Genomic DNA, 26,030 nt, shown 5'->3' with positions numbered 1-26,030 from the left:
AAAAGTAGAGATGTGCACCGGAAATTTTTCGGGTTTTGTGTTTTGGTTTTGGATTCGGTTCCGCGCCCGTGTTTTGGATTCTTACGCGTTTTGGCAAAACCTCCCTGAAATTCAGGTGTGTTTTGGATTTGGGTGTTTTTTTTCAAGAAACCCCTCAAAAACAACATAAATCATAGAATTTGGGGGTAATTTTGATCCTATAATATTATTTACCTCAATAACCACAATTTCCACTAATTTCCAGTCTATTCTGAACACCTCACACCTCACAATACTATTTTTAGTCCTAAAATTTGCACCGAGGTCGCTGGATGACTAAGCAAAGCGACCCAATAGGGCGGCACAAACACCTGGCCCATCTAGGAGTGGCACTGCAGTGTCAGTGTCAGGTACTTAAAAAAATTGGCCCCAAACAGCACATGATGCAAAGAAAAGAGAAAAAGAGGTGCACTGTGGTCGCTGGACGGCTAAGCTAAGCGACACAAACACCTCAATATCACAGGAATTATTCGTTCTAATCAATGGTATTATTGGTCCAAATCACTGGAATTATTTGTAAACATTTGTAGAAAGTCGCTGCTTTCTGATTACAGAAATGCTCAGATATTCCTGCGAATCCACAATCCCTTCCCAGAGGAAAAAGAAATTGAGAAACCGTTGTTTGAGAACGTTTGTTCTCTTTCCCTTACAAAGGAACAAACCAATTTTCAAGAAGACTGACGTTTTTGGGATTATGGAGACATAATGTTTTTGACTATAAATCCTAAAGCAGGTGGTGTATTAGAGCAAAAGAGTGCAAGAGACCAGCCATGCAGTTTCTGAAATATTATGACAAAATGTTACTGTATTTCATAAGCACTCATTCCTAACTCTGCTAAGTACTGTTTGGTATACTGTATCTGGCTTCCATGAGGTAGTTGTCCATTATTTCAGCTTCCATTGACCTTTTTGAAAGCGGTAGAAGTTATCGATTCTTTCCCCACCCTATTTTTAATTTTCTCCTGCATAGCCCAGTAAAATGTTGCAATGTTAAGTATTGCCTCGTGCCTTCTGGGGGTCCACTTCTTCACCAAACCCAGCCAAATCTCATCCTAACCCTCTGTTCCACGTTCTCTATGTACCCCATCTGTGTCACCCATGTCTGTCTACCCCTTCCCTTTAGATTGTAAACTCTCATGAGCAGGGCCCTCTTCCCTCATGTGCTTATCCTTTGTCTTACTTTAATAATCTTCAACTGTACCACATCCAGCAGTCTTCTGCCACCTGATACTTATTCCAGTGTCATCTGCTTATGTAACTATGTTTATTTACCCTGTACTTGTCCTATACTGTCATCAACTGTAAGTTGCTGTTTTCCTGTTTGATTATTAATGTACTCTGTAATTGGCGCTGCGGAACCCTTGTGGCGCCATATAAATAAATGATAATAATAATATAGGGTGTATAATCCCCAGGTGTATCTCACACATCACACAGTAGAGTATATAGGGTGTATAATCCCCAGGTGTATCTCATACATCACTCAGTACAGATTACAGGATGTATAATCACCAGGTGTATAACACACATCGCACAGTACAGTATATAGGGTGTATAATCCCCAGGTGTATCTCACACATCGCTCGGTACAGTATACAGGGTGTATAATCACCAGGTGTATCACAAACGTTGCACAGTACAGTATACAGGGTGTATAATCCCCAGGTGTATCTCACACATCGCTCAGTACAGATTACAGGATGTATAAAATCGCCAGGTGTATAACACACGTCGCACAGTACAGTATACATACTGGTCACAACAATGCAGCAGATATTGAGCACTGATCAGGATACTAGAAGTGACACAGAACTGCAAGATACAGCAATGGCCTACTGTACTGTACTATATGTATACTGCTGGTCAGCAAAATGCTGCACTGTCCTACTATATACTGCTCACAATAATGCAGCACAGAGATAGTATACTTGACACAGAGATGCAAGATACAGCAATGGCCTACTGTACTGTACTATATGTATATTGCTGGTCACCAATGTGCTGCACTGTCCTACTATATACTGCTCACAATAATGCAGCACAGAGATAGTATACTTGACACAGAGATGCAAGATACAGCAATGGCCTACTGTACTGTACTATATGTATACTGCTGGTCACCAAAATGCTGCACTGTCCTACTATATACTGCTCACAATAATGCAGCACAGAGATAGTATACTTTGACACAGAGATGCAAGATACAGCAATGGCCTACTGTACTGTACTATATGTATACTGCTGGTCACCAAAATGCTGCACTGTCCTACTATATACTGCTCACAATAATGCAGCACAGAGATAGTATACTTGACACAGAGCTGCAAGATACAGCAATGGCCTACTGTACTGTACTATATGTATACTGCTGGTCACCAAAATGCTGCACTGTCCTACTATATACTGCTCACAATAATGCAGCACAGAGATAGTATACTTGACACAGAGTTGCAAGATACAACAATGGCCTACTGTACTGTACTACTATAATTATATGCTGGTGGTCCCCAGTCCCCACAATGCTGCACACTGAGCACAGATATGGAGCGTTTTCAGGCAGAGAAAGTAGATATTTTCAGCACACTGAGCACAGATATTTGCAGCACACTGAGCACAGATATTTGCAGCACACTGAGCACAGATTACGGAGCTTTTCAGGGAGAGAACGCAGCCACGTCCTCTCCGTTCAATCTCCAGTGCACAAGTGAAAATGGCGGCGATGCGTGGCTCTTTATATAGAATACGAATCTTGCGAGAATCCGACAGCGGGATGATGACGTTCGGGTGCCTTCGGGTTAACCGAGCAAGGCGGCAAGATCCGAGGCTGCCTCGGAACCGTGTAAAATAGGTGAAGTTCAGGGGGGGTTCGGATCTCGGAGAGCCGAACCCGCTCATTTCTATGCAAAAGTGTTCTAGACTAGTACGTAGTTAGATGGTAAAATCTGACGAATCATAAAAACTACTTAAGGCATGCGCAGTTGGTACCATAATGAAGAGACAAAACAGTAAAACAAGCAGGCACAATACACCACAGTTTTGGTCTCACTACCTGGTCATCCTATAATGTCCCCAAAAGCAGTCTACTCTTTGCTGCACTATAACTTCACAATGTAATTTACTGCATAAAAAGTGGGAAATTTAATTTACCAAGAATGAACTAGCTTTTTGCTAGAACAAAGTGCTGCAATCAGAATTAGGCCCTAGGACCAAAACGTTGATATGAATATGTCCTGACTATGTAAGGAATAAATATACAGCTATTATTATGCATGGAAATAGGGAAATAGTATTAAATGCAAAACCTGGACTGTTTGCGTTTAATATTATTGCCCTTTTAAATCCAACGGGCAGAACCAGTGACAAGTGTCAGCTTTGGAAAAACATTGCTTAGTAAATAGACTCTCTCACTTCTGTATGAAATATTGTTTTTAAAAAAAGAGACTTTGTAATTTTAGTCAGACTAGGAATTTGGAAATTATGATGAGGACTACAGCAGTTTGTTATCTTTTATCTTGCTTACACAAAATTAGAAATGCGAATGGAGCCATCAAGTGGTCAGACCTAATAACTATGATGGATAAAGATACAGTCAGGCAAATCAAATGTTTCATAAATACTTGCGTGGGCCTCTTCTTAATATACTTTGGGTGATATCTGGTTATGTAGCTTGGTACTTTGATATCATATTATCCAGTAATACATATTTCATCTCACATACATTTTTATTTATATTTCTATGTTTGTCTTAATATCCTTTTAACGTTCATGTCTGACACGATTACACTGTATCCTTCTTATGAAGGAAACTGCTGAACCTGAAGAAATCAAGGCAGCTGATGAAGCTGACACAGAGGGCAGCAAGGTATGTGTCTCCCTGTTAGCAGAGAACCCGGCTGGATTTATATTGTATTTTCATTCATTTTACATTTACTTATAATGTATATTTATAAAGCCCCATTACTACAGAGTAGGCTATAAATGTTTGTAAAATGATTGGGGTTTTTTTTATTGGTATTTAAACAACTAAACTCTGTAAAACTGGAAATGTTAAGTCTTCTCCAGTGATAGGGCTTTGTTTATTTCTTGCTATACATTCAGTTGTACTGCCGTCGTACCTTCTTTGTCAGGGTTGCCATCAGAAATTGTAGGGGTGAGTGTAAATGAAACATGCAGGGTCCCCCGAAATCCTCAACCACAGATGTAAAGAAGCACAGACATGAGTGGGCAGGCCCGGCGACAGGGGGGGTCAAAGGGGACACTCGTCCCGGGCCCCAAGGGTCAGAAGGGCCCCAAGGGTCAGAGGCGCAAAAAAAACGAGCCGCAGCACCTGTTAATGCTGTCTAAACTACCCACTCCTCTCGGCCGCTAATTAATTAAAAAAATTAATTAATGCTGTCGGCCGCACCAACATTCTCCCCCGGTCCCCCTTACCCTGTCACTTGGTCCAGGCCCGTTGTGGTGCTGACGTCAGGCGTCAGGATGCTGCGCTGTGGCCCAGGCCCTGCCCATCCCCTGTCTCTTGCTGTTGCTGTATGCCATACAGTGTTATCCTGAGCTGTACATACTCCTTTCAACAGTGCGGCTCCTCGACGGCAACAACTTAGCAGTACTAGTACAGATCAGGATGACACGGCAGGGCATGATGTACAGTATACATAATAACACTGTAATAGAAGGGGCATTATTATTGGCAGGCAGGTTGCTGTGTGGCTTGTGGTGCTGCTACATGTGGGTATAACTTAGTGCACACTATGACCCGGGATGGCACTGAGTTATATCAGATCACTGTAATGGAAGGGGCATTATTACTATTATTATTACCAAGCAAATTGCTGTGTGTCTTTTGGTGCAGCTACTGTACACGTGGGTATAACTTGGTGCACACTATGCACCAAGTTATACCCACATGTAGCAGCACCAGAAGCCACACAGAAACCTGCCTGGTAATAATATTAATAGTAATAATGCCCCTTCCATTACAGTGGATGATATAACTCAGTGCCATCACGGGTCATAGTGTGCACCAAGTTATACCCACATGTAGGAGCACCACAACCGACACAGCAACCTGCCTGCCAAAAATAATGCCCCTTCTATTAGTTTTATTATGCATACTGTACACCATGCCCTGCCGTGTCATCCTGATCTGTACTAGTACTGCTCGGTGCCGCTGAGGATCCGCACTGTTGAAAGGAGTCACAGCAGTTACGGCACTTCCAGCTGTCTGGTAGCAGGAACCAGGCACAGCGGACCCCATACAGCATGGGAACTGTGTACAACTACTGCTGGAGGGAGCCACTATAGTGACGGCACCAACACCTGTATTGCAGCAGAATACCAACACAGCGGACCCCCGCATTTCATCGGGCACAGTTCATTTCTGGGGGGAGCCTCTGGAGTGAGCACATCTAACTGAGGGCAGTCAGACTGTCACACAGAGAGTGCACAAAGTGAGATCTGCAGCGCTGAACCATCTCTCCATGGGGTACGAGAAGACGTCTGTAGGGTAAGATAGGGAAAGTTTGCCACATTACATGGGGGCTGCAGTCCAAATTTTTGTGTTAAGAGCCTAAACATTGTTAGTACATTTTATACGTATTTTAATATTTTCACTTAATTGGTACACATTTTATACACAATTATACATTTTTTTATATTATATATATATATATATATATATATACACATTTATATACATCTTAAATACAGATTTTATACATGATCTTCTACCTCTTATATTTATGCTACCTTATATGCACATGCAGGGGTGGGATGTTTGGAGGAGGGGATGATGAGGAAGGGGGGAGCTCGAGGGCGGTTATGGGGGAGCCCCCATAGATATCAGTGTACCAGGCCCCAAGATTTCTGTTGCCGGCCCTGTGAGTGGGCAGAGGCACAGATGGGAAAAGATAGGAGGCAGATGCACATATCGGGAGGGGGGCAGAGGCACAGATGGTAAAGGGGCAGATGTACAGATGGTAAAGGTGACAAAGACAGAGATAATAAAGGGGGTAGATGCACATATTGGGAGAAGCAGAGGAACAAATGCTAAAGGGTGCAGTATCAGAGGATTGTAAAGAAGAATGGTGGCAGCTTCTCAGTGTCTCTGTGCACCACACCTGCACACTCTGACTTCTTCTATAGAAGGTGAAGAAAGAGGAGGAGAGTCTGTGGCGCGTCACTTGCATAGGCAGAAAGGAAGGTAGAAATCTAATCCGGAGGGGAAGGCGGGAAGGGGGGGGGGGAGTCTGCGTGAGGCACACAAATTGTGAAGTTGCTCACGTTGGCATTATTGCCATCTCTGAGGCACACTGTCAGCACAGATCTCTTACGGGTGCACTACCTGTGCCCTCTGTGTTCTGTTATCAACAAAATCAAATTACAAGTATGCTTAATTTGAATTTTAAAGATAACAGCAATTCGGATTAAAATTTCTAAAAAAGGGGAAGTATAGGCCTTGCCCAATGAGGATCTATCTATCTATCTATCTATCTATCTATCTATCTATCTATCTATCTATCATCTATCATCTAGAGCACATGCTAGAAAATGAATTCAATCCACTTTTCCATTTTTTTTTTTTGTAATTTTAGTAAATCTATCCCTAAGGGGGAGACCTTTATAGAAGCGGTTCTGTTCAGAAGTTAGGTATTATTACATTACCCAAATTATCCAGTTAATTAAAAATATATTTCTGCCAGGGAACCATATCAGCGTATCCTAGCCTATGTGTGGTTGCACAACAGTAGTCAGTTGTTTTATGTAAATCTATCTATTTATTTGTCTGTCTATCTATCTATCCAATGGTGCACATAGGAAGGGGGGCGTTCTGATCACCTAATACTTGCATACTCTCCTGGATTGTGGCGCTCCTGGCTCCCTGAAAGGGAAGGCAAAAGTCTCCCAGAGCCGGCATCACCCAACCCACATCTCCCTGCAGCCATCCTTGAAAGTGGGAGGTCCTGGGAGGCCAAAAACACAATTCGAGCTAAATCACGTCATCGTAGCCCGCTAATCATGTTGAGGCCATGCCCTGCCCTCCACTACTCATGCTGAGGCTACGCCCCCTATTATAACGACCTGGCTGCACCCTCCCACGTGGGACAGCCAGAAAGTCAATAAGCATGGATTACCTGGAAACCCCTCTGATGGACCACACACACAGGCTACCCCAGTTGTGTTTGTAAATACAATGAGAGCAGCCAGGCAGCATCTTTTGGTTTTTAATGAGGTAGTGGGGGTGTTTTTTTTTTAATGATGGAAGGTAAGTTAAAGACCTGTAGTCAGGGAGAGAGAGTTGGATTTGGGGTATGATTTTTAATGAGGGTGTACGGTGTTCAGATTTTGGGAAGGAAGTTGGTTGTCGTTGATTTTAAATGGTGATTATCAGATCCAGCGTGTGTGCTTGTGCTGTGTATGTACATATATATATATACATATATATATATATATATATATATATACATATATACACACACTGCGCGTGTGTGTGTGTGTGTGTGTGTGTGTGTGTGTGTGTGTATATATATATAGCCCCAACCCCCTAGTATGTCTTCTGGAATCCAATCTTACATCTCTTTGAAGTTTTAGTCAAAATCCATCCAGTGGAAGGCTCAGAACAGGCACCCCGGTTCAAAGTTCTGCCCAGCGTACACCAACAAGAGGTCTACCAGGGACCCTAAACCCCACTAAAACCAGATCCAGGATCCAACTGGACCACCTTGCATTGGTTTCATCCCAATTGGTGCAGGAGTGTCCAAATGCATAACTGGATTGACAAACAAACAAACAAACAAACAAACAAACAGAACAATAAATTTATATATATGAGCCATTGATTATCCATTGAAATGAACTTGGGAACGCACTCATTTTACTATTTTTCAAGCTGTCTTAAAAACTGTCTGAGACTGGTGAGATAATTTTTGAAAAATAATGTTGAACATTACACCTGCTGTGTGCATTACACATTGTAACTCAATACTGTATGGTGAATTATTATTTGGAGCGTTGAAAAGCCAATTATCTTTATTAAATTATGTGAATTGCAAATTGCCATGTAAAAAAAACTAAGTAATGTTTTTTAAGCCCTAAAGGATATTTTTGTCATATGAGATTTTAATGGTTTTAAAACTGAATGTTTTTGTTTCCGTACTACATTTTGTATTCGCTATAATTTTATTTCAAATATTTTTGGAGTTATATGTTCAAACTTTTTTGTCCAGTTGATACAAGCTTTATCCTCTACTTCTTTAAACTCTACAGTACTTCAAGTTTTTGTAGAACATTTCCATTTCATATGTAGTTAGGTCAGTTACTATAGACCTCAAGTTGCAATACTGGTCAATCAAGAATGTGTACATCGTGTTAAATCCATGCATGTATGAGGGACATTTAACAGGACACAATCATATGCTCCTTTATGTTTTTTTTTCCTTAAATAAGTTGACATATCTATGGTATCTTTTCCCACCTACTATATTTGGGTTTTTCAATTTTCATCTAGGACTAAGCGAAAACTTATGGGCTTATTTATTAACTTTTTAATTTTAAACCCAATAATTTTAATTGTGGCAGCTTACAGTATGTCGGCAATACGAAATTATATACAGCCGGGATGTAACAAAAACCCTATGCAGGGACACAGCTAATGCGATCACTGTACTTTCAGTTTCCGGTGTCTGATGACTGCACATGTGTGAGCAAAAAAATGCCAGAAGGGATCCGTAGGTAACTACAGATTGTGATTTGTAGCCCATAGGCCACAAAGGCTAATGCCATGTGACTTAGATGTGTTGCTTCATAAAATGCAGTTATCTATTAAACTTTTTGTTTGAATATGAGGTTCTGTGGGCACAGTTCTGTATTTCATTATGTCCGAGTTGTCTCCAGTAATAATGATCACTGATGCTACAGTCATAATGGGTACTGTATGCAGGAAATGTGACTAAAGAGATGATAACAGGAGGCAATATTGGTTGGTGGTAAGGGAACACACAAGGAGCCTGATTCTGAGTTACACGCAGTTGGCTGATACTTGTGCATGTGCCCCAGTCAGGGGCGGATTGGGATCGAACACCAGTCCGGGAAATTTATGGAAGCAGCCCTATTGGGGGTGGAGTCTGTTCAGGGGGAGAAGTCTGGCATTACAAGTATAGCACTGCATTACACGTAAAGCACCACATAACTTGAATAGCACCACATTACATACATAAACACCACATTACATACGTAGCCACCGCATTACATACGTTGCCACCGCATTACATAAATAGGCTCATCATCATGGACAGACATTGGGCAGCTATAGGGCTGAAGGACTTTGCATAAGAGATTGTGCCAGGGCTGGCTATGAGTGCTGCCTGATCAGCTGGCATCCTGAGAACAAGGTACGACCTGCTCCTGTCCAGTCCCCAAACCATACACTGTGACCAGGGACGCCCTAACCCTTACACCAACATGATAATGCAAATAATGTACTTAAAAATAACCTCTCTGCCGGGTCCCCTTCAGTGCTCAGTCACCGCTCTGGCCAGTTCAGTGAGAGTGCAGGAGCTAGCCTAGGGTGGCGGCGGGTGTTGTGAACCCGTCTCCAACCATCGCTATGCTGCTGCTCCCGGGTCGAGCTCTTTGAAGAGACCTTTGGCCGGAGCCAGGGAGAGGATGCTCCTGGGCTGGTTAACTTTCTCCAGGTCTCCCCTTGGTAGAACAGCTTCACCACTTTTCACGGCTAGCAGCACCCGGAAGTGCCTGCTAGTCTAACTTCTGGATTGCGTTCCAATGAACCGCAAGTACTGGAAGCAGTGTGAGCCAGCCCAGCCTGAGTGTGAATCGGTATGGCTGAGGGGGATATGGGACCGGCGCATCGGAATCTGTCATGGTGGGCCAATCCGCCCCTTGCCCCAGTCACAGCATCCCAATTGTTAATACTCAGAGACGCAGAACAGAATCGTACACACAGTGTCTGTGGAATTCAGTAGACATTTCTGGGGGGTAACAGGAAGCTTGCTAAGCAGATGCGGGCGTGTTTCTGTAAGCTGCGGCATCCAAAGACGCACAACATCTTACACAGGAAGCCATGGTCAGAAGGAAAGACTGCATCTGTCATAGGGCTGATGCTAGTTTCCATGGTGAGACCAATGTGCACAGATGGTGCGTCTAAAGACACACCAAGATGGAAATGCACCGCTGCAAGACACTGCAAGTATGTATCTCAGTATTATGAACATTGGCTGTAGCGGAAGATGCAGCTGCGGCCGCATCTACATGTTGCTCAGAATCAGATGCAGGGATCTTTTAAATCCGTAAGAAGAACTTATACAAAGTGCAGTGGCACCAAATACCAAAGAGCAGGGAATAGGCCGGTGTGAAGAAATGAATCACTAAATCTTAGAATGCCTGTGGGAATAAATTACACCTTTAAAGATGTATAGTGCTTTAACTATTCAAGTACTAGTCAATAAATTAAGTTATTGATATTTAAACACCTTTGTCTAGACTAGACTAATTCAGTTGGGAAATTGGTGAGAAAAAAACAGTGGTTAGGTCTAGATTTTCTAGAAGTAAATTTGAGAAGTACTGTGTGATATATATTTTGGAACCTCCTCACAGTCAGGGCTCTAGCCAGCCATGAGATTAATACCTTACTTTAACCAGCGCTTTCTTGCAGAGGTGAAAGAATGGCAAAATAAATATCATGTGCTGTGTAAATACAGTCGGGAATTATAGGCACCACAATAACTTTATCACTACAACAACTTTATAGAGAGTGTATGCCCTGTGCTAGTACTAAATCATACTGCATATAATGGTTATAAAACCCATTTTCAGACAGAACCTGAGACCAAAGAAGAAAAACTTGATGAACCGATTCCAAGTGCTGCTGCAGAAGAAGAAAAAGAAGAGGAAGAAGAAGAAGAAGAAAAAGAAGAAGAAGAAGAAGAAGAAGAAGAAGAAAAAGAACCAGAAGTGGACAGTGATAAAGATACGGAAGTAACTCAGGTAAGATGTATGGGTTGATCTTAAGGACTAGTTTACATATTGACTGTGACACTTTTTAATAATTTCAAACCACAATGCAAATAACCCAAGGAACTTTTACTAAATACTGTAACAGCCATCACTGTTTTACAGTTCGACATATTGTAATATTGCATGCAACACTGAATTAAATTTTTCAGGTATGAATGGTTAGGGACGCCTATTGAATGTCTTATCCTTTTTACAGCTGTATTTAGGAATATTTACCATTGATCAGTGGCGGAAGTACCGGAGGCAATGGAGTCGGTTGCCGCCGGGCTCCAGCAGTGAAGGGGGCACCTTCTACATTGCCTCTGGTGCACTTCCATCACTGTGCACCAGCAACTTACACTGTACGAGCAAAGGGGATGTGGGGGTGGCTGACTCCTGTCCCGACTGACACCCCAGCTCCCGAGTCCCGCCCCCAGACGCTGCGTGCTGACGGGCTCCCTCCTGCTGACTCCCATGCTGCCCGGCTATTGCCCCATGACACTGGCTCCCTCCCGCAGTCACTCCGGCTCCCGCCTCGACACCGCACCTGGCCGGCTCCCACCCGCTGACACCGCTGCTGCCCGGCTCCCTCCCGCAGACACACAGGCTCCCGCTGACACCGCTGCCCGGCTACCTTCTGCGCAACCATCTAACTCCCCTTGCTTCTTCTCCACTGTCCAGGAGCTGCTGCAATGTGGGAAGAAATTGGTGAGAAGAGGGGACTAACGACTGGTGGGTCGGGACAATGGCTGTGTGTGTGTAAATGTGTGTGTGTGTGTGTGTGTGTGTGTGTGTGTGTGTGTGAATTTGTACAGTATCTATGTGGCTGTGTATGTATATGTATATATGTGATGGGTGTGTGTGTATATGTATATATGTGATGGGTGTGTGTGTATATGTATATATGTGATGGATGTGTGTATATGTATATATGTGATGGGTGTGTGTGTGTGTGTATATATATATATATATATATATATATATATATGGATGCTGTATGCGTATTTGAATACGTGTGTGTATATGTGGCTGTGTTGGGGGGCACCATCATCTATTTCGCTTTCGGGCGTCTACTATAAACTTATGCCTCTGCCATTGATATATTATCTGCAGTAAAGCTAATATTTGCTAAAGATACAGTATGACTTTGTTTTTGTTTTATATACCTGTTGGGGTGTGTACACACTATGAGATATTTTGTTTCGATTTTGACTATATAGTCAAAATCGCAAGAAAAGTTAGTGCAGATCGCAAGGTGAAAGTCCCCTTGCGATCCCGATTCAATCCCGACTGTGCAGGCAAGTCAATCCTTGCTAGATCGGTGTACTATCTAGTTCATCTCACATGTCAATGACATCTCACATAAGCCAAAATCTCACATAAGCCGAAATCCTAAGCACACATAGTCCATATCTCAAGAAAAGTTAGTCAAAATCTGTGCTATCTGGGCTCCGGGGAGTTCAAGGGAAATCGCAAGTGAAAATCGGGCATAGCAAGGATCTCACCGTGTGTACACACACTTAGTTATAGAAGAAATTATGTTCCTTTATATCTCGCAATGGTGAAGTTTTAGGGGTTTATTCAGTGCAGCTCCATTGAATAGGTTGAATCCTGATTCGACCAAAAATAGTCTGAATCCACCGTCTTTCCGACTTGACAGCAATTCTGACTTCAATCGAATAGAGTAGACCCTTTAGTGATGAAAGGGCTGACTGCAGTGACATCATATTACTGTGTGCAATGATAGTGATTACAAGCTACTACTGTCATCTGCCATTAAATGCATGCATCCAATAGCAGCACTAAATGCTACTGTACCTGATTTTTTATGTGACATCAATCTGTTTATAGTCTGGTTGCATTAGCGGGATACAGTTAGGATCCCGGCAGTCAGAATCCTGGCTGTCAGAATGCCAACGCTGGAATCCCAACATGTAACAGAATGCCGGCACCAAAATCCCGACAGGGATCACAATCCCAGCGCCGGCATCCCGATACACTGCCAAGCTGCCGGAGAGGTTAACCACCGCAGGGAGGGGGGAGCCTAACAATACACATAGAGTATAACAACACATATGGATTATGCACATGGCCGGATTAACAATGGGGCGGATGGAGCTGAAGCTCCAAGCCCCCCATTGAAAATAGGCCCACAGACCTCCCTGCAGTGCAGGCAGTAGCCAGTGCTGCCAGGAAAAAAACATTTCCTGTCAGCACATACATCAACTCACTCACCTCTGGCTGCCCATTCACCCCCACCCCAAACTGGTCAGCCTGTGTCCTGACCGCTTTGTGTTGCAAGGGGGCGGGACTTCGGACGGGCCAGAGGGCGGAGCCACGTAAATAGTTACGAGACAGCAGCCTCCTGTCAAGACCCTGCCCCTCTTTCATGAGGCATGTTATTGTTGGAAAGCTGCAGCAGGAAAGGTATGCTGCAGCAAAAGCAATTATGTTTTGATGGGCGAGGGGGCGGGACTTCGGACGGGCAAGGGGGCGGTGCCACGTAAATAGTTACGAGACAGCAGCCTCCTGTCAAGACCCTGCCCCTCTTTCATGAGGCATGTTATTGTTGGGAAGCTGCAGCAGGAAAGGTATGCTGCAGCAAAAGCAATTATGTTTTGATGGGCGAGGGGGCGGGGCTTCGGATGGGCATGGGGGCGGAGCCTCGGAGATATTTCCGAGGCTCTGCCCCCGAACCCATCAGAAGCCGCGGCCCCTTGTCCATCAAAACCTAAATGTTTTTGCTGCAGCATACCTTTCCTGCTGCAGCTTCCCAACAATAACATTGAAAGAGGGGAAGGGTCTTGACAGGAGGCTGCTGTCTTTTAGGAGAGCTGGGTCCCTGGATGTCAGAGCTGAGGGGGCATGCAAACCATGTGAGTAGCAGCCCACACCAGGCCCCGAGGTCTGCTATGTAAGTGGTGTCTATGTCAGTAAGTTTTGAAGGGGGAGGGGGGGGGGATGTGTGTGTGTCGCTAAGTAAGTAGTGTCTGTCAGTAAGTAGTGTCAGTGTCAGTAGGTTTTGCGTTTGTGTGTGTGTGTGTCAGTAAGTAGTGTCAGTAAGTTTTGCATTGTGTCTGTGTCAGTAAGTTTTGCTTTTTGTGTGTGTCTGTGTAAGTTTTGTGTTGTGTCGTGTGTGTCAATATGTTTTGCGTTGTGTGTGTGTGTGTTAGTCAGTCCTGCAAGTGTGGCAGTACGCTCCGGTATGGCGTACCATTAAGAATGTGTCCGCCAGTACGCCGTACCCCCGCCACACTGTAAAACACCACCACCAAGCTCCGAGATCTTGCTCTGAGGCGCCGCCAGCACCTTCTTCCTTTTCCAGGAAAAGGACTGCTGGGAGCATGTCATCAACCTCACGCACAAGCCAGACTGGCAGAGAAAAAGTGACGATGGGGTGCCGGGCCACCGGTGTGTGGGTGGTATTCAGTATACCAGTTGTTGGGATCCCAGCGCACAGTATACCGGCGCCGGAATCCCGACAACCGGCATACCGACACCTTTTCTCCCTTTTGGGGGTCCATGAACCCCCTGGAGGGAGGATAGCGTGGCGCTCATGCGCGCCACTGAGCCCGCAAGGGGCTCATTTGCGCTCACTTTGCTGTCGGGAAGCCGGCAGTCTGGATCCCGGCGCCGGTATGCTGGCCGCCGGGGACCCGGCCGCCGGCAACTCATACTACACCCCGGTGAGTAACTCTAATGGTCGGGACCCCTCCCCACAAGTACAATGAGGCGGCACTACCAAGTTTTGTTGGTGCAGTAAGATTTATTTATCCAGAATCTTACTAAATAAATCTTACTGCACCAGCAAGACTCAGGAGTGTTGCCTCTTTGTACTCTGTGCACAGCTTGAAAAACCGAAGGAGGGCACTGGAGCAAATATTCACATCATTACAGGATGAGTGCTGGGTACACATCTTGTATATAATATTTTTTATTCTATAACAAGTGTCACATCCTGCTGTCCTTGTCTCTGTAGTCCGCAGGGGCAGGGGGTGTCTGTGCCATGGATTCACATAATATATAACCACTTCACCTAGTGTCACATGGTTACATCCCTTAATGACATGTGACCACGCCCACGGCACGCAGGCACAGTACCACTGATAAAAAAATGCTGTGTGCGCCACAGGTGTCAGTAATAAGTGTCTGTCAGTAAGTAGAGTTTATGTCAGTACATTTTGCATGGTGTCTGTGTCAGTAAGTTTTGTGTGTGTCAGTAAGTAGTGTTTGTCAGTAGGTTTTGTACTGTGTGTGTGTGTGTGTGTGTGTGTGTGTGTGTGTGTGTCAGTAAGTAGTGTCTGTCAGTAAGTGGTGGGTGTCTGTGTCAGTAATACCCCTTTCACACCGCAAAAATAACCTGGTATAGACTGGGTATATTGCTGGGTCGACACGTTCCGATGTGTGTTGTGAAAGGGGTCATGGGCGAATTCTGGATTGCCTGACCCAGTAATTCAACCCGGGAATAAAGAAGGGTTATTCTCGGGTTAAATACCAGGTCCGGTGCAGTGTGAACGGGTCACCCAGGTCGATGCAACCCGGGACCCGTTCACTGCATAGGGATGATCTCATCTCCCAGCACCGCCTCTGCACCTGATGCCGACTCCATCTCCGCCCACAGATGGCAACCGGAACCGGCAAATTGCCGGGTCGGGTTGGCGGTGTGTAGGGTCAAATGCCGGGTCTCACCCAGGAATGGACCCATTTCCAATTCCCAGGTGGGACCCGGCATTGTGATGGGAGAGCGGTATAAGTATTGTGTTGTGTGTGTGTGTCAGTAAGTAATGTCTGTGTCAGTAAGTTTATCTGTGTTGTGCGTGTGTGTCAGTCAGTAATATCTATCAGTAAGTGTCTGTGTCGGTAAGTTTTGTGTTGTGAGTGTGTGTGTTAGTAAATGGTGTCTGTCAGTAAGTGGTGATTGTGTCAGTAAGCTTTGTGTTGTGTGTGTGTGTGTGTGTGTGTGTGTGTGTCAGTAAGTAGTGTCTGTCAGTAAGTGGTGACTGTGTCACTCACATGGCATAGGCCACAGCCCCTATTTAGACCACACCCACACCACACTGATCACACCCCCACATCACTAGTCACACCACCGCAGTGCTTGTCACACCTCCCGCCGAGGCACACAATAGGCCCTTCCTAAATTTCAGCTCCAGGCCCATATGGACCTTAATCTGGCACTGATTATGCACTGAAATATATGTTAATATCAGAACAGTATATATATATATATATCACAAGGATATATAAAAGGACATATACAGATATACAGCCCCCTAAAGGAGGATGAGATGGCACTCACTAGACTTCATAACTGTAGGTTTTCCAGTGTTTTTATTCCAAAAGAATATGCCACCGTTTCGGTCCTTACAGGGACCTTTCTCAAGGCTATATAGAAATTAAATTGAATCAACACAGGGGAGGAAACAGGAACATGATCAAACTTAAATAGGTATGGGTAGCGCCAGGGGATACCCTATAAGTGCAGCCTAAAGATAAATCAGGGTTTCCCAGATCCTTAATGGTATATAGATATAAAGAGAAAGGTTCTCTTACACCTGTTCTCCAGAGCTGGAAGAGGGTAATATACTGTACAAATATTTTACTTTAAATGAATCGTGTCTAAGACACTATACTGTGATTAGACCTACCCTTACTCAGCCATTTAGGGAGAGCTCACTAATGCTGCTTCCACTAATCTTCTTGCCCTTTCCACCTCCTTTGGACTTTCTCAATGGACCTCCACCCCTACTCACAATCTCGGCCACTCCCTCGACCTTGTCTTCACCCACTGATGTGATCTCTCTGATTTCTCAAACTCACCCTTCCCTCTCTCTGACCACCATCTGCTTTTTTTCACGCTCTCATGTTCTCCTCTCCATTCCCAGACCCACCATCACCAGACGCAATCTCGGATCTCTCGACCCCGCTATCCTGTCCTCCCTCAAGACTTTCCTCTCTCCTCTTTCCACTATGACTTATCCCAACCAGACAGCCTCCTTCTAGAACTCTTCCCTTACCGCTGCTCTTGACTCTGTGGCTCCCCTCTCCATTGTCCCCCTCCACCGCTCCAAACCTTAACCCTGGCACACCAAACTAACATGATTCCTACAAAAATGTTCACGCTCCGCTGAATGCTCCTGGAGGAAATCTCACTCTCTGGCAGACTTCCTCCATTTTAAGTTTATTCTCTCCTCCTACAGCTCTGGTCTTTCCCTCGCCAAACAATCCTTTTTCCAAGTACTCATCTCTTCTCAGTCCTCCAGTTCACACCGTCTCTTTGAAACTTTCAACAGTCTCCTTCGCTCCCCTCCCATCCTCCGTCACTGCCACTGACTCTGCCTCCTTCTTCATCTCCAAAATTGAGGATATTCGACATGACATCTCCTCCCGTCACCCCTCTGCTGCCCCCCTGCCCCCATCATCCTACCCCTCCATCTATCCCACCCTGTCCTACTTCTGTCCCACTTCAGACAAGGAAGTCCACCTCCTCATCTTATCCTCCCCTCCCTCAACCTGCCCCCTGGACCCCCTCCCTATCTGTCTTCTCCGCTCCCTCTCCCGTACTGCCTGCTCCCACCTTGCTCACCTCTTTAACCTATCGCTCTCTACTGGCATCTTTCCCTCACCATTCAAACATGCTTTGGTCTCACCTATTCTCAAAAAAACCAACCTCGATCCCTCATCACTCACTAACTACCGCCCCATCTCTCTTCCCCCATTCGCCTCCAAACTACTTGAATTACTGGTCTACAGTCGTCTCACAATCTACCTCTCTGACAACTCCATCCTTGATCCACTAAAATCTGGCTTTCGCCCACTCCACTCCACAGAGACTGCCCTGGTGAAAGTCACCAATGACCTGCTCTCGGCCAAATCCAGGGGCCACTTCTCTCTGCTCATCCTTCTGGACCTCTCTACTACCATTGACACCATGGATCATCCTCTCCTCCTCCGCACACTCCAAAATGTGTGCCTATCTAGCACTGTCCTTGACTGGTTTACCTCTTATTTCACTAACCGCTCCTTCTCTGTGTCTGCCTCCGGCACCACCTCACACCCTTCTGTCCTTCCTGTTGGTGTCCCTCAGGGTTCTGTCCTAGGACCCCTTCTTTTCTCCCTGTACACCTCTTCCCTGGGTGCGCTCATTAACGCCTTTGGCCTTCAATACCACCTCTATGCACAACTCTACCTCTCCTCTCCTGATCTGTCCCCCTCTGTCCTCTCTCAGGTTACCAGCTGCCTCTCCGCTATCTCCTCCTGGATGGCTGAGCGCTCTCTGAAGCTCAACATGGACAAAACTGAACTCATTATCTCTCCCCCAGCCGGAGCAACACCCCCTACCAATATCTCTATCACTGTTGACAACACCATCATCTCCCCCGTTCCACTGCTTGGGCGTTACTCTTGACCCCTCCCTCTCCTTTGCATCCCACATCCAAGCTCTGGCGCAATCCTGTCGGTTCCAGCTATGCAACATTGCTCGCATCAGGCCATTTCTCTCCCAGAGTGCAACTAAACTTATCATCCACTCACTGGTCATCTCACGACTCGACAACTGCAATGTTCTCATCACTGGCCTCACTTGCTCCTATCTTGCTCTCCTCCAATCTGTCCTAAACTCTGCAGCTAGGCTTATCTTCCTGTCCCGCCGCTGCACTTTAGCCACTCCCCTTCGACAAAATCTACACTGGCTCCCATTCCCCTACAAAATCCTCTTCAAACTCCTCACCCTCACATACAAGGCCATCTCTAATTCCACTGCTCCCTACATCTCCAACCTCCTCTTCCTTCATACTCCCACCCCCTACTGTCGGCTAATGACCATCATCTCTCCTCTGCCCTTGTCGCTACTTCCCATGCTCGAGTTCAAGATTTTGCCCTTGCTACACCCCTTCAGTGGAACGCGCTCCCCCGCTTCATTAGACTCTCCCCAACCTTGCAAAGCTACCAACAGGAACTAAAAAAACACCTATTCATCAAAGCATACCCTTTCGATACATAACCTAGTCCTGAGCCTGCTCCTCCATCCCCCTGCCTCATGCCTTGAACATCTCTGCTTTGCATACATACTGCCATCAGGCTACCTCCCGCTTGCTTGCACCTCATGTCATCTGTCTGTCACCCCTTCCTACTAGATTGTTAGCTCTTCAGAGCAGGACCCTCTTTCCTCTTCTTGTCAAAGCCCTCTTCTCGACACATTTCACTCACAGCTCTCTCCTACTCAGCGACTATCTTTACCCGCTTTTCTCCTGCTGGTAAAGGCTCATCTCTATCTATGGCCGCCAGCCCCAAGTAGTACGATGATTACTCCCTCGCTACTTACATCTTTGCTGTATTATGTTTTGATAATTGTGGTGCTCTTTGTTACCTGTATTTTTGTTATTTATATACTGTAATGCTAAGTTTTGTCTCCCTGTACAGTCCTTTGTACTGCACTGCGAAACGCTTGTGGTGCATTATAAATAGAATGTAATAATAATAATAATAATAATAATAATGTGTAGATTGGGAGAGGTCAGAGTAATCATCACATCTATTATACAATTGGGTAACACCTCAGACTCATTAATATCCATTTAGGATCATTTAATGTTATTTGAACCTAATCCACCATCCACCCGTTTATGACTTTAGTCACTATCACGATCAGCAGACATTTGCATCAGCTCTATATCATACCTAGTGCAAGAGATTCATATGAAATCAGATGGATCAATGCATACACTAAACTTGTCTCATTTATATGCCCATGAATTTGTTCCCCCTTCAGCATCCACCAGTAAGCATCTTACCATCTTCGTGTTCACTGCCCACTGTCTCTTAGCTGCGCTCTCCATCGGCAGCCTCTACACAGCGCCTGATGTCATGTAATACTTCTGAAGTCTCCAGCCAATGGCAATTCCAGCAGGTCACTGACAGGCAATGCTGGTTATCACACTGGAGACTGGTCCAGGATTAAGGCCCTGTAGGCTGCATAGGTAGTTACCAGAGCTTGAGCATGACACAGCCTTACTCGGTGTAACACTGGTCTAGACAACCATTGAGTCACTCTCATATGGGGGTGTGGAATATAATGATTTTAGCAGTGCATTCAAACTTGTTGCATATTGCTGGCGACTTTGGCATAAAAAAGCGTCCGATTTAATACACAGCAATTTGAAAGCTTGAAATGTAAACTTATGGTGATGTGCGCTGATCTTCATTGGGTTTCACAAACCAAGCTCACCAACAATTTTCTTAAAATCGCAGAAAATAAATGTGGCCATTGAGAGTAATATCTGTCTAGATGCTGTTAAGGAGACATACAGTGTTGTCCTAATAAGGAGCCATATCCAACATACAGTGTTAAAGTAGTAATAGTGAATCAAAGATATAGAGCTGTATGTATGAAGAAAATGGGTAAAATTTAAATTATGGAGGGGTGTAAATGGAGAACTATACTGTGTTTTGTACTAGTTAGCTATGTGTCCCATGGTAAGTGTAGCAAAGAACGTGCTATTATCACACAAAATAGTCTGTGCAGCTTCAGACAGCAGAATGTCTAGGCACATATTCTCTTGCATGGGTGATAGATGAAAATTATTATTAAATGTATAACTTAGTCATAAAATAGCAAATTATGTGAAATTACAATATGAAACAGGTATAGTAGCTTTTGATTCCTTACTGACTCGCTCAGCTACTGCGATCTGTAGATTAATGTAGATTTAGGGAAGCACGGATGGTGTAATGGTTAGCATTACTGCCTCACAGCACTGACGTCACGGGTTTGATTCCCACCATGGCCCTTACTGTGTGGAGTTTGTATATTCTTCCTGTGCTTGCATGGATTTTCTCCAGGTACTTCTGTATCCTCAAAAAATATACTGTACATGTAGTAGGAAATATAGATAGTAAGCTCAGCTGGGGCAGGGACTGATGTGAATGGCCAAATATTCTCTGTAAAGCGCTGCGGAATATGTGTGTGCTATATAAATAACTGGTATTAAATAAATAAATAAATAAATGAAACACTACTAGCAGTACCTAGAATCTCCCTGAATTCATCTGGGGTCAAGCTTTCAGCTTTGCAGCTCTCACTCTATGGAACTCGCTGCCTCACACAGTGCAAAAGGCCTCCACTCTACAATCCTTCAAAAATAGACTCAAGACTCACCTGTTTACTCAAGCATTTCCTTACTGTGTCTTATTTTGTATTTTGTGTTGTAAAGGCAAATGTAAAACACTTTGAGCCCTACTGGGAGAAAAGTACTAAATAAATAACACAGGGCTTAATTCAGATCTGATCGCAGTAGCAAATTTGTTAGCTAATGGGCAAAACCATGTGCAGTGCAGGTGGGGCAGATATAACATGTGCAGAGAGAGTTAGATTTGGGTGGGGTGTGTTCAAACTAAAATCTAAATTGCAGAGTAAAAATAAAGCAGCCAGTATTTACCCTGCACAGAAACAAAATAACCCACCCAAATCTAACTCTTTCTGCACATGTTATATCTTACCCCCTGCAGTGTACATGGTTTTGCCCATTAGCTAACAAATTTGCTGCCGCGATCAGATCTGAATTAGGCACATTGTTATAACCTACTTATTTTAATGCTACCTAAATACAGTTTCATACACTTTCAAATACACTTGTTTCATCTAATGCAAAGGTATGTGTTATCATTAGGACATTCCATGCATACCGTCAGTTGTGATAGAACCAGCGTCTAACCATGAAGATGAAGGTGAATATGAAGATAGTGCTATCACACATGCCAAAAATGCTATTGAAGATAAAGATGAATTTGATGCCATCCAAGAAACATCAGTTGTGCAGGATGACAGCACCGTCAATGACACTGAGCAACTCCCAACAACTGGGAGTAGCACATCCCTGACGATCCCTTCTGGCTTCCTATACAAGGTCATACTTATACAATGTTATATTGCCATTTGCTATGTCTTTTAGCTAGCATACCTGAATCTACAGCCTGAAAATCTCTATAGCCTACAGTTCTCCTAACACTACAAATCTAGGACCATAGTTCATTTAATACTATATATGTGTTAGTTTTGTAATTCACACAGATCCTCTTTATTAGCATAATTATTGAAGCTCAGAGCGTGTACTGTTTTTGTGTACTCTTTTTAACTGCATAATTCCTGACATCTACTATTTTATTGATGCATGGACTGTGATTCATTTAGATAATTTGTTTTCTATGAACATCATACCTCTTGCCACGGTAACAATAGGGCCGGTGTATTTACACAAGTGAACATAAAACAAAATAATTTTACTATTGGACCATCTTCGATTTTAGAATGTAAGCTCTTTTAGTGTTACACAGGATTATACAGTATATATATATATATAGCTATATTGTAGATCATGAAGAATAACTGACTATAATCATGCTCATTTATCATAAGAATATATACTTTTACATATAGCAAAGTATTTTACTCTACTTTACAGAAATGTTAAATGTCAGAGCTTGAATACTTCCTGAAGTCCTGTATTAGTAATTAGCTTCATTGTACTATATATTGTTGCAGGCTGAAGCGCTACATGATTTTGAAGCAGCAAATGATGACGAACTCAACCTTAAGAGAGGGGACATTGTTTTGGTTATCAGCTCTGCAGCTATGAATGATCAGGTAATACAGTCTTTTGTCATACAAGCTATATTATCTATATATCAAATACTAAGGTGGTCCTTTACCATTATGGCTTTACTATAACAGTCTGCTGCGCTCCCAGAGAGAAGGGGGTTCCACAAAGCCTGCACATGGGTCCACTCCTCTCTTAACTGCCCCTGATAACAAGCTATACTTTACCAACATACCATAGATAGGGATTGGGTACGGGATCCTGCCGGTCAGAATACCGACGCTGGGATCTCGATTGCCAGAATGCTGGCAGGGGAGCGAGTGCAACGAAGCCCCTTTGCGGGCTCCCTGCGCTCGCCACGCTGCGGGCAGGTTCTATTCCCACTCCATGGGTGTCGTGGACACCCAGGAGTGGGAATAGCTATGGCGGCACTGCTGGCATTCTGGCGGTTGGGATTCCGGCGTCGGTGTTCTGTCCGCCGGGATCCCGACCGCCGGGATCCTGACTACATCTCATACATTGTACTAGATGACATTACCAGCACCTTATCCTGTCCAGTGTTTGTGTATAAATAGTTACATTATTCTGTAATAATTAGTACCTCACCTGTTTATCCAACAAATTGATGAATTTAATAGAAAAAAATTACTTTGCCCATTTAATAATAATCTCTTTATCTTACAGGAGGCTGGATGGCTTACTGGCGTTAGGGAATTGGACTGGCAACAGTACAAAGATACTGCATCATACAAGGGACTTTTTCCAGAGAATTTTACTCGTAAATTAGAGTAATTTAATCAAAGATACAAAGGTGTTGAACATTGGACGCGTAATATTTGGGTTTATCAATCTTCTGAGAAGACAGGTACAATTGATGCCGCCCTGTTAACTGTTAAAGACTGATGCCTATCCCAGAAAAAGCTTGGTGACCCTATGAGAAACAAAGGAGCATGAAAGTAAGAAGGAAGCTATATTCTACTGACTTGTAAATGGAACAAAGTCCATGGTGTTTACCTGTATGCAACCAATGGTTTGTGTGTGATTTTTCAGAACAATGGTTAGGTGAAAGATTTATTTCTGGTACACAAGTAAAATGAAACTTTAGCAAAACATGAAGAGAATTATGCCCATGGCTGCAATCCAGCATCATCAGTGAAATGTATTTCTTGCACTGCTATGCTCTTATATCTATATTTAATATTATCCAGCAATGGATGGTTCTACAGACAGAAGTGACACTAGGAGAGTCCACAGGATTTCTACCAAGTTTCTTCCTAGGTTTATAATCTTCACATCTGACGTTTGATAGCGACTCACTTTTGCCCTTTCCTCAGACATGATGAGTGACTCAATAAACATCCTGACTAATAATAACACACTTTGCATTGCCTAATGTTGAGTACATTAAAAGTAAAAATCTTTCACTTTAACACAGTATGTGTTTAGTATATTGTGACTTGTTAAGTGGGACTAAGTTTTGATCTTTTTTCAGCATACAAACCTTAAACTTCTGTGCACTGAGTCTATATTGTATTGAATTGCTGCATTGCAGAAGATTTTTACTAGTAACTGTATAGTAATGAGAGCAGAATGAACAATACCCACACGGTTTAAAGTCTTAAAACTGAAGAACTGCTGCAAACCTCTTTTCTTTCAGTGTCTTTTACGGACATATCTTATACAGTTACGTATCACGTATGTTGTCCTTTATTGTAGTTTCTTGAGTCTGTAGTATCATTGAAAAGTGCTTTGCTTTTTACTCTTTTTGGCATTGTAGTGTTTACTAGTTTGATGCTTTAAGGCATAACTAGCTTCCTTTGCCAAAGCATTCAACTATGTCGTCATAAATAATGTGACACTTTCATTATAGCACTGGCAGAAAGTGAGCGTGGCATACATGGACAGCTGATGGGCCTGTTTAGTTTACAAAACATTACCATCATTTATCCTGGAGAACAAAATATATATTTTACCAGCACACACGTACTAAATGATTTCAATTATATGATGTATCCTGTATGAAAATACCATATGTATCTATTATGTTTTTTCAATGTCGTGTCATCCCTAATAAAAAATTTTGCTCAATCACAAAATGTACTGTTTACCTGCATCAAAGTATGTTATAATGTATAATTATGTTATTATGTACTTAGAACTATTATAGATCCTGCGCAAGACTGAAATCTTGAACCAAAACAAGGTTGAATTATTTGGATTAGTTATTTTATAATTTGATTAAAGGAAAAAATATAACTTATAAATACATAAAATATGTAAATCTTTAAATGATTAGTATAAATGTTTATTCTAAAGCAATGCATTGCATGGATCAAAGGCAACCTACACTGAGAATTCTTATTAGTATGAGTAGTGGTTGGTTAGGGCTGTTGGTTAATTAAAATTAAATATTAACCATGGGAAATTCACTCCTACTGCTAACATTATCAATTAAATGCACCAAGTATTGGTCAGTAAATAACTTGTAAATAAATATTTCATACATGAAAGCACTTTGCATTTATCAATCTAAGGGTCTACCTGATTTTTTTTTCTTAATTCTAAAATGGAAACTGTCTAAGTAGTGAGGAAAATATGATACATACTCCACCAACCACTACCCAAATTATTTAAATACTTTGGATAGAAAGAATGAATTACCATGGGGAAAACAGTTACCTTATTCCTTTATATATCATACACTCCCAAGATTGTTACGCACATGGACTTTGTAATTGAAAGCATGACCTCTACTTCAAATCACAACTGCTTCAATGCATTTGGGCACTTCAAATTGTAATTACAAGAATGGTCATGGGGACCAAGCTTGCACCATCTTATGCAAACATTTTTACAAAATTATGGAAATTACAATATTTCAACAAAATCCCTTTGATGCAAACCTGGCTCCATGACTTTGATACATTAATGATGTCTTTTTTATTTGGAGTGGTGACCATACCTCAATGTATTTAATTTTTTTAATACATTTACCAAAATGACAATTATGTGTCATTTACAACAACTGCAAGTCAAGACAGAGTGTTTTTTCCTTCTGGAGATATACATTAAGGAGGGTGATATTATGAACATATTAATATTTCCAAAGGTTGACACCAATAGTTATATCTTACCAAAAATTAGACATGATCTACAATGAAATATAATAAATGGACAATTTGAATGATGGAATTAAAATTGAAGAGACAATTCAATGAACAGGGGGAGTTCATGAAAAACATGCTGTCTTGACATTAAAGTCCTTTATGAGAATACACTTATCCAACCTAAAGCTAAAATGAAGTGGTGCCTGACAGCAATATAAAAACCAAAACAGATCTTCAAACTATTTACTACAGTACTGATTATTACAGCACTGTTTATCAC

At 43.1% G+C, this 26,030-nt stretch overlaps 1 protein-coding gene across 1 annotated transcript in view; it reads left to right on the top strand.

Moving 5' to 3' along the window:
* AMPH (amphiphysin) overlaps positions 1–24,739 on the top strand; it is a 418,422-nt gene extending 393,683 nt beyond the window's left edge. Inside the window, exons 18-22 of the mRNA XM_063922528.1 lie at positions 3,842–3,901; positions 10,870–11,040; positions 21,717–21,953; positions 22,589–22,690; positions 23,328–24,739. Coding sequence (XP_063778598.1) covers positions 3,842–3,901; positions 10,870–11,040; positions 21,717–21,953; positions 22,589–22,690; positions 23,328–23,435 — 678 coding nt within the window. The 3' untranslated portion in view covers positions 23,436–24,739. The remainder of the gene's footprint in view (positions 1–3,841; positions 3,902–10,869; positions 11,041–21,716; positions 21,954–22,588; positions 22,691–23,327) is intronic.
* Positions 24,740–26,030: the final 1,291 nt, after the last annotated feature.

This window comes from Pseudophryne corroboree, chromosome 5, assembly GCF_028390025.1.
Source record: "Pseudophryne corroboree isolate aPseCor3 chromosome 5, aPseCor3.hap2, whole genome shotgun sequence".
In the NCBI taxonomy this organism is placed as follows: domain Eukaryota; kingdom Metazoa; phylum Chordata; class Amphibia; order Anura; family Myobatrachidae; genus Pseudophryne; species Pseudophryne corroboree.
This window is presented reverse-complemented; position numbering and strand designations above follow the sequence as displayed.